We start from the raw sequence: 16,950 nt of genomic DNA on the forward strand, positions 1-16,950 counted from the left end.
GAGGCTCACGGGGTGAAGCGCATCTCTCAGATGTGGAAGGAAATCGGAATGCTTGTCTCGAGACCCCTAGGTAACTCGGATGATTTGACTTGATGGAGGAATTCCGAAACCATCGGGCTTACAAGTTTATCTCTTTATTTTCTCTCTGCTTTTCTTTTATTATGTTTGATCAGATGGGAGAAAGGAGAAATGGAAAGATTTAGCTCTTTGATACAGGGTATGGTGACTCAGCTGGACAGACAACATGGGTGCATTTGGACTTCTGAAGACTGCACAGACCATTGCTATCCTCCTCCTAATCTGCAGGCCCTGCTAAAGTTCGTGCTGGTGCCTTATATCGACAACATATCAGTCCAAGCACTCGTATCCATCCAAATACAGCATCAACAAATTCTTTGTCCTTTTTTTCTTCTATCGTGCTCTGTTTTCCTTTATTTCTTAAATACTGTGTATTTGATTAATTCTTAGTTCTTAACTTTTATGTATCACAGTTCATGTACTTCTGGATTTGGCGAACTTCCTGCAGTGCAAGGACGACCTCCTTAAATCTTTCTGCCACGCTTTCACTATTCCTTCCAGCTTTTCCCAACAAATCATGGCTTGATCATGGACACATCAAGGTACATAACCAAGAAGCAAAATAGATTTTTACATTAGGGGAGTGGCTGATTCTATTTAAGTCATTAAAATGAGCATGTGCATGCTGACTGGGATGTGAGTGCAATTCAGGGGCCACTTAACCATCCTGTTGATTACATTAGCGTCTGTTTCAGCAGCCATAATGGACTGCAGGTGACACTAATGGGCCACTTGAGTAGTGCTTATGATTAATGTAATAACGCTCCACTGTGCCACTTAATAGGGATGAAACTACAGTATACCTCTCTTTTGAATAAGAAGATTATTTCATGGATGATAAGAAATGTGCCAGTTTATTTCTTTATCACAACAAGTAGGGGAGGTATAACTGACATATTAAATGTCATTCGGAAAAAAACTCAGAATGCTGCTTTATGTAATGTTACATCCTACCCAGACCTCCATGGAGTTATTGCTGAGCCCCAGGGCTGCTGCTCCCTGTCTCTCCTGGCAGCATCGTTGCATCATCCACTGTCTGTTAACAAGGAAGCAGCCTCAGTTGGCGTTAAGGTACCTCCACTGGACCAGACCCGCAATAGAGAGCACTGAGGATGCTAAGCTCTGTGCAGATGTGCTACTTCTAAACAGGTACATTCTGGTACATTAATGGCTTGCCAGTCCTATGTTGAATCATCACTTATTGTCTTACTGTGTGTCGTTGACAATGTCTTTGGTCTCCAGTTGTGTCTCTGAAGCCTGGGCTCTGCTAAAGAGAGGCCACACAGAAAGTGACAACGTGGTCATGTACCTCCTCCAGGCTTATGATAGACTTGGTCTATGTGCAGAGACTTTAACGTGCAGCCCTGCAGAATGCAATGTAGGTGAATATCTTGTAATACAGCGAAACATATGCAACATATTCAGCCTTGAAATTACTTTTTTCCCCAAATTCTTTTATCAGGGTGACGGGGGCACAGGGTCACAGCTGCCACTGATGAACAAAGGTAAGGCAGATTAAATTAATTTTAAATGGTATCCGAATAGAATAAACTACATTCAATTTAACCATGATTATTTGCAGAAAGGCTACCCTGCCCGCTGTCTGCCAAACTGCATCAGGCCCAGAGAGTCAACACAGTGTCCCCAGAGGATCTGGTCCAACTAGTTAGAAAGGCTGTGATGGAAGTAAGAAAGCCACATCCCAAGATAAGGTACTGTAGTTGTAGATGGCATGTGGACAGCAGAGGTTGAAAATATGTTCAGTACCCCAGAGAACTCAGCAGATCATTTCTCTGTTCTTTATTCCAGTGAGGTTGTGTGGCCGGAACACACAGAGAGAAAATCGAACAGCAGAGAGATGTTTCTGTCAATGCAGGTTCTCCGTCACCTCACGCCCAGCCCCTCCCCAATGGACATGGTAGAAGAAACGAAGCAAACAGCACATACATATGAACCAGAAGAGGAACACCTGTCCATAATGCATGTGTTGTCAGTGTCCCTACAAAAAATGACCACAACAACATGAATATTTTTTCTTAGAAATAATGATTGCCCTTTACATCTGTCCTTGTCCCAGCAGCAACCTGAGTCACCAGAGCACATTTCTTCTTCTGAGGATCTGAGCTCTGAGTCTGTCGCTTGCTTCACCTCTTCCTTGCCTCTGTTGAGACGGGACCGTCCTTATGTGTACAAAAGTATACCTTGACTCTGCAGAGGATCTCCTCTTTCCTCAATGATGAAGAGAACCAAAGCAGGGAAGAGGAAGAAGAAGAAGAAGAGAGTAGAACCCCTTCATCAGTTGATGGTGATGCCTTCCCAGATTGCCTTGAGCTGACAATGACACTAGATGGCGCCACAGACCCCTTTTTTCTGGGCAACTTGAACAAAGACGTTTTGGTAGAGCTGGTGCTTTCTGCAGAGGGTAAGCTTCGTGTTGAATTATATTTTCACACCATTCACATTAAGAGGCAGTCATAAGATAAAGAGAAACTTGAACTCTTTCCTAGAGGGAGAAGAGGATGTTTAGACAGATATTTTCTCAAGCGAGGATCTTTTCAGTGATGCAGTTTCAGGAATTTCCATGGATGAAACCCTTCCTGTAAACAACAGGTCAGAGGTCATCTTATCACACACTATACTTATGGTGCACCTAACACTGGCGAGTAAATTAAAACTACATTATATATTGTTTTCCTATGGTCCAGCCAATCAGTGCCCTCCCTATGTGAGCCCCAGGTGGAGAGTCACAGCTCCCTCACAACTGACTATGGTGTGTAGGTGCATCCAGCTGATCCAGCTGAAGGGTAAACACGCTAAACTGTGGTTTACTTAATGTTAACATCACTGCATCGACTTTTAACAGCAGAGAAAATATCTTGCTGTAAAGGAGAAGAAATCATTCATGGTCCCCCAGATGTGGAGATTTGTGGAGCTGTGGGATGCTTCAAACAAGACCTCTCCTGTGCCCTGTCTGAAACCACTCAGGACATGCTGACTGACCTTCCTCAGAGCCTTCTGCCAAAGGATTATGTAGCCAGTGGCCCAGGGGTCTCAGCAGGGACCGCTCAGCAGGACATTGCCCTTTTCACCCCCATGTGTAGCTCTATTTTTCCCACACAGCTTCAGATCTTTGGTATCCCTCAGACCCCCAGCCCAACCTGCAACATCACAGCCACCTCTGCTCCTTCTGACATCACCAACGAGAGCTCCCCCAAAGCCCAATTAAAAACAGATGAACCCTGTGTCCGATCATTGCAAAATGGGCAGCTGGTGGAAACAGGCTGGAAACCTGTATCGCTTCCACTGGCCTTCTATCTGCTACAGAGCCAGGAGCAGCTAACCCATCAGGTGAAGAATTTTGGATGATTTTTATATTTCAAATAAACAATACTATATACATATAAAACCACATACAAACATATGCAACCACATAGTGTTAACTGGTCTGTAGAGATAATGAAATGTGTGCTACCAGTTGCCTTATTGACATTTAGAGCTCCCAAAACATTGCAAATGGTCATTAGCAATATGCTAATTAAAAAACCCATTCATGTCATTGCATGTTGGATGCATAATTTGTGTTTGTGTTCTGGCCAGACATAATTATATGTCAGAGGGGCTGATGTTCACTGCAGGGTGCAGGACACAGGTACATGTACCAAAGGCAGGGGGTCTTGGCTGCTAGGAGAGGGAGACTGGTGAGGAAGTGAAGTGGAGAAGAAGAAGAAGAGATTGGTTCCCTTAACCTTGCTGCAGTAGTCATTCATCCATAAAACAACCCCTTCTCCCTCACTCCCTCCTTCATGCTATTTCTATGGGGGGTGTACTGTCTACCACTGCAAGCAGACCTCCCTCCATCTGCTGGTTTGTGCTGATCACCACTGGGCCTCAGGGATCTACGGCCTATTGCCCCACGCTGATGCCCCAACCTTGTCCCTGGGATAAGGGTTAAAGACATAAGAGAGATTAAAAGAATAGTGTCAGATCGGCAGTTTACCAGACATCTATTGTTTGTGATGTGTTTCCAGCAATGGATCATTACAACTCAGACAATGTTAACACTTCCTTATTTACGGTTGTGTTTCTGTTTATTTACAGATAATAAGAGGCCTTCTCTTGCACTAGGCCAACCATATTCCTACGACTTTATGAACTTCACTGCAAAGCAAAAAGGGGACAGCAGAGATGGCTTCTATTGAAGCTGTGGGTGTTCATCATAAGGAGATAAAAGCCAGTCTGGCCAGTAGGGGTCACTATTGTTCCAGTTAAAAAGCTTGACAGCACCTCTGATTTGGATGATCTCATTTTTGGTCCCTGGAGATGTTGCTTCATCACAGCCCAGCAGGTGCCCTCTTTACTACCCTTCATCCCTCTTTCTCCTGTCCTCCAGCATAAACACCATTGCTTTTAAGATCTCCGCCTACAATGATGTCATTTTCTAAATATGAAGACAGTATTTCAGGGGATATGAATTAATTGTATTGTATCTTGAAGTACAGAGTCAAATGTGCATGAAATACCACAGAATGAAGCTATTATTTATTTGTCAAAAATACAATATCTGTCGCTGATGTACTAGTCATCTATTTATATTGCATAATTTTACTGTTGTGCGTTGACCTGACCATTACACTGCTAAGCGCTGTAATATTATTGCACGGATATGACCAGGTAATTGTTTTACTGAGGTTTGATCATTGGATAATTATTTGATTGGGATGCAGTCCCCTAATCATTTTGTTCAGAACTGGGGACCATATGGAGCTTGGCAGGTGAAACATAATTGGGCTATGTTAAGTTATGATGATTATACCTTGGGCCTAAATAGCCTATACTGTACAAACAGTGCATGCCTATCCTAGCCAATCTATTTTGGTTGTACGGTGCATGTTTGTAATGAATGCATTACATCAATTAACTTGAAATCTCAGTGTGAGTGTGTGTTTCCAGGGGGTTGTTTTGAAAGAAATGTTATTTAATCGTTCAACCAGGCCAGAAATGATGCTGCGTAGGATTTGCTTAATTGGCAGATAGAGAGATATTAATGACTAATGTGTGAAAATGAGTTTAAGACAAACCCTTGCTGAACAAACTATCATCTGTTTAATGCCAGGGTGGCTAAAATCCGGATATTAAACATAGTTATTAGTATAAACTATACATTTTGATCTCGTCCCATATGACCTCATGCATGCATGCACAGTTGAAAATGAGATATTCACCATGGTGAAAACAAAGTCATTGATCAAATCGTAGAAGCTCACAAAGAGATCCTGCCCGCTTAAAAAGATATCACAAAATGAAATATTATCGACTTTGCTGTCTTTATCAAAATACCAATATTTGCACAGAGAGAGGCGGGGAGTAGTAGTGTTGGGTGATGTTGCATTTTGAAACGAGGGGAGACAAATGGCCTCTATTAGGAGCATTTAATCAGTGCTCCCAGTCTCCTGCGCCCCCCTGGGGAAAGATTAATGGGTACAGGATATTTCACCAGGCCTTCCACATCACTGCCCAGGATATGAGGCTGTAATTGGGTCTGTTTTTGCTGTTGTTTTGTGTTACAGGGAGACAAAGAGGAGCCCGCAGGTCGGAGTAGTTTGGGGAAGGATTCACAAGGTGCCATAAGAAGTGTGAGAACAATATTAAGGAAAGGAAAACGAGTGAAGAGAGCATGAAGATTTAGCACATCTATGACACAGGACAGCGCACGAGAACTGAACTGAATGAAATATATTCTCTGTCTTTTAAAATGATGCATCTTTCCTTTGATTCAGAAATACATGTTTAACATAAAGCAATACTGTAAGGATTAACTCACACCAAAATGAACTGATCATCATGTGACAGGCTTGATGATCACTACATAGACTTTTCACCTTGACGTCTTCTTCCTCATCAATCATCTAGTCAGATGTCCTGCCACACCCTTTTTCTTCCACTGTAATATCACATGTCAGAAACACTTAATAATGAGTCACTCAGGATTGATACACATACATTATTAAATATTTGCCAATTAAAACTCTAGTAAAAATAGATATTTTTTGGCTTATGTTTTGTATTTTTATTATCTGGTCACAAGGATGCATGTTAGTCCATTTGAAACATAAATGCACTACATTTGAAATGCAGTGATGTTGTCCTTGAAAATGATTCTGCACTTTAGATTCTTCACTCAAAGGATGTTTGCTTTGCTGCTACTGTAACTCATGAAAAATGGATGACCTCCCAATGCTTTCTGCTGCCCATCGCTCCCCATATTTGCACAGAGCCAAGGGACTGCATTTGGGTTAGCATCCTCCACTCTCCCTCCCACCCTCCCTTGGTGGCTTGTTGTGGGGGTGAATAACTTAACACATATTTCAGCTTGACACACTTCTGCTCTGGGTCTCCCCTGGGTGCCCAGTTCACGAGCCCACACATGCTGTATTATTTAAAAGTGTGGGTTTGGAGTTCTGTCTGTGTGTGGCTGTGCATGTAATCTCCTGTTTGTGTAAGGAGGAATGCCTTATGGAATTGTTAAGCCTTTACCTGTGACCTTGCAGGTGTGGCAGCACCTCTGATACCAGATGAATTCTAACAATATAAGCATGGCAGCATAGTTATGGTTCCCTCCACATTTTTTAAAATAACTTTTTGCTGTTCTGAAATTGAATATTTCTATTAAAAAAAGGGAAAATTGCTGTTTCACAAGCAGTACAATACTCCAGTGATAATGTATCAACAGAAAGGTCTGAACTGCAAAGTGATTTATTATAGAAAATCACTAATCTGGACAATTTATCATACACCCAAGAATAAAGATCTGCCAGAGCAATGGTGATGGTAAAAAGCAAACCACGACCACGACCACACACACACACACACACACACACACACACACACACACACACACACACACACACACACACACACAATGACTCTAGCTAATCTGAGAGCTGATAACATCATGGAAATCAGAGTGTTTTGGTACAGCAAAATGACACATAAATCATGTGCAAGGGAGAGGATGCAAAATGCTGCAGTTTGTATGATGGATACAAATAGCCGTCTGATATCTGGAAAGCTCTCGTATAAATCCTTGTCTTTGTGTTGCACGGGATATTTCCCAGGAAACTGCCGTAAGATTAATATTTTCTGACGCAAAATAACTCAGTGCCAGCCTCTAAAGACAATAAGCTAAAGGTCTTTTCATCCCAACATTTTGCAGCATCTGTAGACTTTACATCAAGGCAATGATTGTCTGAATATGCAGGTGACTTGCACACTGGAGGGCACTGTGAGCAGCAGGCTTTTCATACAGCACTTTGAGGGGGTGGGTGGCCAAGGAAGGTTGAAAGACACCTTGGCTATCTCACCAGATGGGCTCAGTGAAGCGTGTCAGATGGCTGTGACAGCTACCTGCCCTTCCTTAAGGTCTGTCACCATGTATAAACAAACCATAACTCTAATTTGTGTGTGTGTGTGTGTGTGTGTGTGTGTGTGTGTGTGTGTGTGTGTGTGTGTGTGTGTGTGTGTGTGTGTGTGTGTGTGTGTGTTTGAGTAAACAAGGGCATGATTGCATTAAAGCCACTGAATGAACATATCAGAATAGTTGCATCTTCAGTAACGAGTCTACCATAAGAATACTATACTATGACTTTGTTATGATCTTTTATCACATACTTTAATATTACTTTATTATGACATTTTTATGACATAGGACCTACTATACTATTATGTTGATTTACAACATACAACAGAAGGACTTTTTATGAATTCTTTATGACATACTACACTATGACATTTAAATGTAATACTATACTAGGACTTTTTAAGACATTTTTATGACAAACTATACTAGGACTATTTATGATATACTCTAGGCCTAGGACTTTTTAAAGACTTTTATGACTTTTTTATGACAGACTGTACAATGACATTTTTATGATTTTTTATGACATACTATACAATGAGTTTTTTTTATGACATACTATATTATGACTTTTTATGACATTTTTTGTGACAGGCTCCTATGTCGTGGCTAAACCGGATGGAGAGTTTGAGAGACAGCTGGAAGCTTGCGTTAGCTGTTTTCAGTACAGTGTAGATCCCGCACACCCCAGCGTCATTATTTATAAGCTACTTTGTGAATATTGGGGGTATTTACGATACTGTCTATGATATTTACTATGATATTTACCAAAATGTATTGTGATTACGTCCCAGATCATAGATTCAATGAAGAGTTTAAATAAGCTGAAACACCATATGTGATGCTGTTAGTCAGTAGGGTAGGCCTATCAGATGAATTGTCCTTATGGGGTAAACTGTATGTTAATGTGGGGTTAAATGTCATAATTAACTTAAATACTTGTGTTGCAAATGGGAACACCAGAGAAGATCTACACCGCCTGGATGCAGATAAGATGGAGAGCCCTAGGTCTCAGCCTGCTCATTCATTTGCTGATTTGATGCTGCGCCTCCGCTCACCGTTGCCTCCACTGCGCAGCCGCAGTTTCTCCAGGACGCAGAGAGCAGAAGAGGCAGACAGAAAAATGGCCCACGATAATTTAATTTTTGCCCAATGCATCCTTTATTTTTTATCCTTCGTATTCGGTTTCATCGCCGTGGTGCCTCTGTCTGAAAACACGGAGGATTTCGGAGGGAAATGCCTGCTCTTCACGCGGGGTATGTGGCAAAACGAGAACATCACGGTGTCAAAGCAGCGCTTCATCGTGGAGGAGTGGGGACCCGAGTCCTCCTGCAGCTTCATCACTTTTGTCGGGATAACGTCACTCATCCTGTCCGCAGTGCAGGCATGGAGGCTGCTGTTCTTTCTGTGCAAAGGACACGATGAGTGAGTGACCGTTCACTTACAGTGCTCGTTCTACGCAATTCAATACTAGCACCATAACAAGCTCAGTAGGACATGCTAAAGGCTTAATGTAAATGTGTTTTTTCTGTCCATCTCCCACGCCCCTGCTGTATGTGCGCGCTATTCTGGCAGAATCATAGACTGCATGTAGGCTAATAGGCCTATAAGTATGATGATAAACGCCATAGAATCGTCCATTCCTCCAATCCTCCATTATATAGATGGAGGTAATATAGGCTACTTGTGGTGCCTTTGAACAATCAAAATCTCACATAGGCCTACAGTATTTCCAACATGTGTCTCTATATATATTTTCATGTTTGACTGGAAGACACTATTAATCACAGAAAACTAAATCATGCTGGGTGATGTAGGCCCAGCTGTGTTTCAGTTTTATCAATTTCTGTTCTAACTGCCCGCAGCTCCATATTCAACGCCTTTCTCAACCTGCTGATCAGCTCCCTGGCGGTGTTCACAGTCTTTCTGTCTAGCACCATTGTCAGCGTGGGTTTCAACATGTGGTGTGACTCCATCACCGAAGGTGGGACCATGCCCAGCAGGTGAGAGAGCAGCCCACAAACTCAACTTTTCAGACAATTTCATAATACAGTGCAGAAGTCCTCCTAAACACCAGTTAATGTGTCTCATATTATAGTTGCGAGGATCTGCAGGACACTGATCTAGAACTCGGCCTGGACAACTCTGCTTTCTACGACCAGTTTGCAATAGCTCAGGTAAGACTATTATTGTGTGAATGTGTGAATTCTGTTATCCGATTCTTCCATACAATTTTCGGTCGCTTACTACTTCTGCATGATTTCAGCTACAAAAACCATTCAAATATTAAAATGTTCAGCTCTTTAAGGATATTTGTGTTTGTATTCAACTTGTTCCACCATTTAGCTTTTCCAATATTAAGCTAAAAGTCATAGTATGACTTTTTTATCACTTTTTTTGCTAATTGTCTTTTTTTTTTTTGACATACTATACCATGACTTTTTTCGATATACTATACCATGACTTTTTTCGATATACTATACCATGACTTTTTTCGATATACTATACCATGACTTTTTTTTCTATCATTTCTTTCGACATACTATACTATGTTAGGTCAGATAACTTAGAGTGATAAGAGAGTGTTTGGAAAACAGAAGGTTGAGTGTTCAAATCCCATATGTTTCATTAACCTTATGTGTGTTGCAGGTCAGATAGCTAAGGGTGATAAAGGAATGATTAGAAAACTGAAGATTGAGTGTTCAAATCCTGTGTGCTGCAACTGTTTTTTTAAGACCTAAATGAAGAATACAAATAGATAAAGAGAAACGTTGTGTTGCTTTCAGTCTCTCTTATCAATTTTTCCGACATGCTATACAATGACTTTTTTTATCACTTTTTTTTAGACATGCTATACTATGACTTTTCGACTTACTATACTATGACTTTTTTATCACTTTTTTCAACATGCTATACTATGACTTTTTTGACATGCTATACTATCACTCTTTTATCACTTTTTTCGACATACAATATTATGACTTTTTATCACTTTTTCCGACATGCTATACTATGACTATTTTCGACATTATACTATTACTTTTTTGTCACTTTTTTTGACATACTATGCTATGACTTTTTTGTCACTTTTTTCTACATACTATACAAGCACTTTTTTATCACTTTTTTCAACATACTATATTATGACTTTTTTATCACTTTTTTGACATGCTATACTACGACTTTTTTATCACTTTTTTCGACATACTATATACTATGACTTTTTTGTCTTTTTTTTCAACATACTATACCATGACTTTTTCCAATATACTATACCATGACTTTTTCTATCATTTCTTTCGACATACTATACTATGTCAGGCCAGATAGCTTAGAGTGATAAGAGAATGATTGGAAAACAGAAGGTTCAGTGTTCAAATCTTATACGTTTGAGGAAGTTTTGAGGTCCAATATACTAAGTGAAAGAGATGAATATGCAAAAATCATGTACTCTTCTGTCATGTCAGATACCTTAGAGTGATAAGAGATTGATTGGAAGACAGAATCTTGAGGGTTAAAATCCTAAATGTTTAAGAATGTTTTGAGGTCTGATATACTAAGTGAAAGAGACAAATCTGCCGAAAACAGGCAGTTCTGTATCAGGTTAGATAGCTTAGAGGCATAACAGAATGTTCAGAAGACAGAAAATTGCTTGTTTGAATCGTATATGTTTCATTAAGTTTTGAGCTCCAATATACTAAGTGAAAGAGGTAAATGATGAAAACCTGTGTGCATGTTGCAGGTCAGATAGCTTAGGGTGATAAGCACATGATTAAAAGACAGAAGCTTGCATGTTCAAATCCTGTATGGTGTGATAAGTTTTTAAGACCTACATTAGAGGAATGAAGGCTAGACCAAGAGAAAAGTTGTGTTGCTGTCAGTCTCTCTTATCACTTTTTTCGACATACTATACTATGACCTTTTTGACTTACTATACTTTTTTATCACTTTTTTCGACATACTGTACTATCACTTTTTTATGACTTTTTCAACATACTATACTATGACTTTTTTGACATGCTATACAATGATTTTTTAATCACTTTTTCAACATACTATACTATGACTTTTTTGACATACTATACTGTGACTTTTTATCACTTTTTTCAACATACTATACTATGACTATTTTTAACACTTTTTCCGACATGCTATACTGTAATTTTTTTTTCACTTTTTTCGACATGCTATACTATGACTATTTTCAACATGCTATACTATCACTTTTTTGTCACTTTTTTTGACATACTATGCTATGACTTTTTTGTCACTTTTTTCTACATACTATACAAGCACTTTTTTATCACTTTTTTCTAAATACTATACTATGACTTTTTTATCACTTTTTTTGACATACTATACTATGACTTTTTCAACATACTACACTATCACTTTTTTATCACTTTTTCCAACATGTTATACTATAATTCTTTTAACACTTTTTTCAACATGCTATACTATGACTTTTTGTCACGTTTTTCGACATACTATCACTTGTTTTATCACTTTTTCCGACATGCTATACTTACATTTTTTTTATCACTTTTTTCGATAGGCTATACCATGACTTTTTTATCACTTTTTTTCAACATACTATATTCTGACTATTTTCTACATACTATACTTTGACTTTTTTATCACTTTTTTCGACATAATATACTATGACTTTTTTTGACATACTATACTAAGACCTTTTTGACATACTATACTATCACTTTTTTATCACTTTTTTCAACATACTATACTCTGACTTTTTAATCACTTTTTTCGACATACTATACTATGACTTTTTTATCACTTTTTTGACATACTATACTATGACTTTTTCGACATACTACAATATCACTTTTTATCACGTTTTTCAACATACTATACTCTGACTTTTTATCACGTTTTCCGACATGCTATACCTACTATAATTCTTTTATCATTTTTTTCGACATGCTATACTATGACTATTTTCAACATGCTATACTATGACTTTTTTGACATACTATGCTATGACTTTTTCGACTTACTATATTATGACTTTTTTTATCACTTTTTTCGAAATACTATGCTATGACTTTTTTATCACTTTTTTTTCATACTATACTATGACTTTTTCGACATACTACACTATCACTTTTTATCACTTTTTTCAACATACTATACCTTCTATAATTCTTTTATAATTTGTTTTGACATGCTATACTATGACTTTTTTATCATTTTTTTGACATAATATACTATGACTTTTTTCGACACGCAATACTATGACTTTTTTATCACTTTTTTCAACATACTATACTATGACTTTTTCAACATACTATACTATGACTTATTTATGACTGGTTTTGACATGCTATACTATGACTATTTTTGACATACTATACATTGACTTTTTTGTCACTTTTTTCGACATACTATACTATGACTTTTTTATCAGTTTTTTTCGACATACAATACTATGACTTTTTTATCACTTTTTTCTACATGATATACTTTGACTTTTTCGATTTACTATACTATGACTTTATTATCACTTTTGTCGACATAGATATGCTATGACTTTTTTATACTATGCTATGATTTTTTAGACATTTTATACTATGACTTTTTTATGACTTTTTTCAACATACTTTTCTATTACTTTTTTCGACATACTATACCATGACTTCATCACTTTTTTTGACGTATTACATTATGACTTTTTTTGCTTTCACGTCACCTTTTCGGCTCGCCTCAGCTCGCTTGGAACCTCGACTGAGGAGGTACTAAAAAAAGTACCTGTTAGCAGGTACCAGGTACTTTTTTTCGTAATGGAAAACCAAAAAAGGCGAGTAGAGTCGAGGCGAGTCGAGCAGGTACCATGTAATGGAAAAGCGCCATATGACTTTTTTATCTCTCTTTTCGACATACTATACGAGGAATTTTTTGACATACATACTATGACTTTTTTTTATCACTTTTTTGATATTCTATACTATGACTTTTTTATCACTTTTTTCGACATACTATACCATGACTTTTTTATCAATGTTTTTCAACATACTATAGTATGACCTTTATCACTTTTTTTTAGATACTATACTATGACTTTGTTATCACTTTTTTCGACATACCATACTATTACTTTTTTGGACATTCTATTCTATAATATGACTTTATATCACTTTTTTGACAAACCTATACTGTGATGTTTCAACATGCAATACTTTGACTTTTCTTTTCTTTTAAAAACTTAAAATATTCCACTTTTGTTTAATACATTATTGGTATTATTCAACATTTCAATGAAATTCGTACTAATTAAAACCATTCCCACATTTCCAACTATTCTCAGTACTTCACCTTTTTCTTACGCAATTATGCCAGCAATCCAGTTTAGCAATTTAGATTTTCAGCATTAACAAGTATTTTCTTTTCTTTTTTTTCTAGTTAATATTGTTCACAGTTCAACAAAATCCAGAATCTCAGTCATATTTACAATAATTTCCTTCCGTCCTTCAGTTTGGCTTGTGGGCTGCATGGCTCACTTGGCTTGGGATCGCAGTGATGGCCTTCCTGAAGGTCTACTACAACTACAGACAAGAGGACCTGCTGGACAGTCTGATCCATGAGAAGGAACTGCTGCTCGGCCGCTCCTCACGTCGCAAATCTGACCTCAAGACCGGCCTGATCTAGAAATCAGAGCACGCACAAACACACTCACTCACTCACACACACTCAATCGTACAGTACTCTCGCCTGCCATGAGAAACACCAATGTTTGCCTCTGTAGACATTCAAATTGGTATTTGCTCTCATTAATCATGGATTAAATCAAATGCAAGGTTTTAGCTTTGTTCTCCAAAGGTAATTGATTTTCCCTCAAAAAAATCTCCCAATGGTAGTTAATCCTTGAGGAATCCTGCTTTATTGAGCTTACTCACTGTGTGCATTCCTCTTCAACACACACAACCGTAATTCAGCTCCAACAGTATTAAACCAGTAAATGGAAATTCACATCAAGTTTTTTTCAACTCATGAATTTCTATCTAGCAACACAGTATTAATGGCTTGGACAGATTGGCCGATCGATCATGTTGTCTTTGTGAAACCTCTGCATGGACCTAATGCATGACAAATTAATAGGGTGGTGGTTTTTAGATGTAAAGAAAGGTTATTTTGTTTTATACACCAATAAATGTGTTCCTAAGAAAGGATGTTTGTGTGCTGTTGCAGTGCATTCACTATTTCATCAGCAGTTACAAAAAGTTGTTTTAAAATTGTAGTTCCGAACATTCATGTATGGGGCAGCCAGTCCAAAAATGCTTTTAGCAATCTGTGTGAGAGAAAAAAAAACAAATCCTCTTTGTGCCATAGAGTAACCTAGGCTTCTCCTTCAGACTTTATAGCCTACAAAACCAATATACTGTATTACTGTGAGTAGACGCACAAATGTACCCGCATGCTTTCTCTCCCGGTTACATACACATCACACACTCACTTATTTTCAGATATTACAGGAAGAAAGCAAATCACCTTCTTGACTTTGATAGGCAATGACAGTTTTATTCAAAACAATTGAAATCATAAAACAGTAGGAACTAAGAAAACCCTCCATAAAGGCACTTCTTTCAAAGTGACCATAAACGTTTGGACAGCCATGAAATGCAGCTTCTAAGCTAAATGTGCATATGCAGGACATGAGTTCACTGGGTATTGTTTATTGCCAATGACAATTTAGTTTGACAGTACAGAGTCGAGAGTGTTTCTTTCTTCTATACGGGCGTTATTAGCCTTATATTGCTTTGACATTCAAATGCGAAACCTATTTCCTTTTGAGTTCCCTGAAATCTGTTATATAAAGAGAAATGTTTTACTGGAAACTATGTGATGTGTGTTATTGCTCATAATGAGAGGTCTGTGGGATGTGCATCACTGTGCCCTTTAATTTGCGCATTTGCGCTGTCTGACTTTGATTTGCTTCATTTCATAAAGGGACTCATACAATAACATACAGAATGTGATTGTTATATTTCTGTGTTTGGCCTCATATTAGTAGTAATGAACTTAATAAAATTAAACATGTTTTTATATGTATTGCAAATATATGTCCATCCATACATTTGTCCAAAGCTTGACAAGCATTTGACATCACGATTTAAACCTGAATATTATTGTTTTTAAATAGAAATGTAACCGGTAACAAAAGTTAAAAAAATCTAAAATAATTGAAAGTTGGATATTTGCGTAGATGCAGATATACAGTATAGAAGAATAAATACCATGTAAGATAAAGGGTATTTTGTGGGATTCAAGCGGTTATAAGGAGAAACACTGTCAAAAGCATTAGCATTCATTCAGTTTGAGTATATTCTTTCGGACAATAGATAAGGAGAGAGAATTCATAACATTGTGCTGCAGATATTCTCCTCAGTGTAGCTAGGAGTCTGCTGAAGACAGTCAGTCGTACAGAAGACCAGACAGTCTGTAAATAAAGAGGTGTTTTTCATCTATTAGTCATTAACCTGGTACTGTGAAGTGATGCAGCCCTGTGTTTTCTTCCTCATGGATCAAACTCCAACAGTTCACACATTTGTGCTTCCATCCGTTCGCCCTCCTCTCAAATGTGCGGCGTGCTAATCAAAGCTGTTTCCAAACATTCTCTACATTCATTTATGTGCAATTACAAGGCTGAATATTGTGATAGTCCTTAGTATATTGAACCATATACATACACATTCAGTTCAGTGTAATATCTGATATATACAAATCATGTATCATAACAAAATAAATATTTGCATTCCATGGAAACATTAACTCACATACAATAGACTGTGACATGTATCCAATGGTTGTGGTGATTAGGTGAGTGTTATACGTGAGCATCAACATTGCAGATGTGCAAAATCATAACTTACATAAGGAGTGGCGTGCCCACCACCTTAGCACATATGTACATACAGTACAGACATGGAAGCTACATATTTCTGGGATTAAACATTTTTCCCTTGGTCACTGCGAGAGTGGTTCAACACCACAGACAGTTCACAGAGCCTTGGCAAAAGGCTGAGGTGTTTGTTGGCCTGGGCTCCGCTTCAGAGAGAAAAAAAGAGGGGTCTGAAAAAATTAAAGGAGGCTCTATGTCTCCGCCTCTGGTCGGTCTCAGTCACTGCATGGTCAGCCATATCCAGCAGCCCCACAGAAGCTGTTTCATATGCAGCAGGTAGATGGCCAGAGCGGCCTCCAGCTCCTCGCACACTTGCTGTGGGCGCCGCCGGTCTGTGCAGTACATTGCCACGCCCAGGAATGACATCAGGAGGAAGAGGCAAGTGAACAGTGCAAGGTGGGGGCGGGATGGTGTCGTCTCATAGGCTACAAACAAAAAACAATACCAGTTTTTCACAATTTTGATTTGTAAATGAACATTTGAATTGTCACATGCACAGGTCTCTCGCTTTCCTGTTGACCTAACAAAGTCAAGACCT

At 38.4% G+C, this 16,950-nt stretch overlaps 4 protein-coding genes across 6 annotated transcripts in view; 3 read left to right on the top strand and 1 right to left on the bottom strand.

Moving 5' to 3' along the window:
• Nucleotides 1-2,339, top strand: LOC116035610 (protein ELYS-like). Its single transcript, XM_035994622.1, has 9 exons — nucleotides 1-70; nucleotides 174-363; nucleotides 492-620; nucleotides 1,037-1,227; nucleotides 1,321-1,456; nucleotides 1,541-1,583; nucleotides 1,661-1,790; nucleotides 1,888-2,049; nucleotides 2,159-2,339. The coding sequence occupies exons 2-9, from the start codon at nucleotides 190-192 to the stop codon at nucleotides 2,199-2,201; spliced, it is 1,008 nt and encodes a 335-aa protein (XP_035850515.1). The 5' UTR covers nucleotides 1-70; nucleotides 174-189; the 3' UTR covers nucleotides 2,202-2,339.
• Nucleotides 2,340-2,780: 441 nt separating this feature from the next.
• Nucleotides 2,781-7,593, top strand: LOC116035611. 3 transcript variants are annotated; one of them, XM_035994627.1, is made up of 3 exons: nucleotides 2,781-2,852; nucleotides 2,942-3,426; nucleotides 5,646-7,593. In XM_035994627.1, exons 1-3 carry the CDS (start codon nucleotides 2,846-2,848, stop codon nucleotides 5,754-5,756), a joined length of 603 nt encoding a protein of 200 aa, XP_035850520.1. In that variant the 5' UTR covers nucleotides 2,781-2,845; the 3' UTR covers nucleotides 5,757-7,593. The 3 variants fall into 3 exon arrangements, 2 of the variants coding, with proteins under 2 accessions (XP_035850520.1, XP_035850519.1); XM_035994626.1 differs by lacking the exon at nucleotides 2,781-2,852 and having other exon boundaries at nucleotides 2,876-3,426; XR_004101401.2 differs by lacking the exon at nucleotides 2,781-2,852 and having other exon boundaries at nucleotides 3,012-3,426; nucleotides 4,177-7,593.
• A 465-nt stretch (nucleotides 7,594-8,058) lies between these two features.
• LOC116035584 (transmembrane protein 179) lies at nucleotides 8,059-15,348 on the top strand. Its single transcript, XM_031278767.2, has 5 exons — nucleotides 8,059-8,255; nucleotides 8,320-8,920; nucleotides 9,361-9,498; nucleotides 9,594-9,672; nucleotides 13,988-15,348. Exons 2-5 carry the CDS (start codon nucleotides 8,337-8,339, stop codon nucleotides 14,159-14,161), a joined length of 975 nt encoding a protein of 324 aa, XP_031134627.1. The 5' UTR covers nucleotides 8,059-8,255; nucleotides 8,320-8,336; the 3' UTR covers nucleotides 14,162-15,348.
• Nucleotides 15,011-16,950, bottom strand: part of c18h14orf180 (chromosome 18 C14orf180 homolog) — a 122,609-nt gene continuing 120,669 nt past the window's right edge. The window contains exon 11 of the mRNA XM_035994625.1: nucleotides 15,011-16,837. Coding sequence (XP_035850518.1) covers nucleotides 16,632-16,837 — 206 coding nt within the window. The 3' untranslated portion in view covers nucleotides 15,011-16,631. The remainder of the gene's footprint in view (nucleotides 16,838-16,950) is intronic.

The sequence above is a fragment of the Sander lucioperca genome, chromosome 18 (genome assembly GCF_008315115.2).
Source record: "Sander lucioperca isolate FBNREF2018 chromosome 18, SLUC_FBN_1.2, whole genome shotgun sequence".
Taxonomy (NCBI): Eukaryota; Metazoa; Chordata; class Actinopteri; order Perciformes; family Percidae; genus Sander; species Sander lucioperca.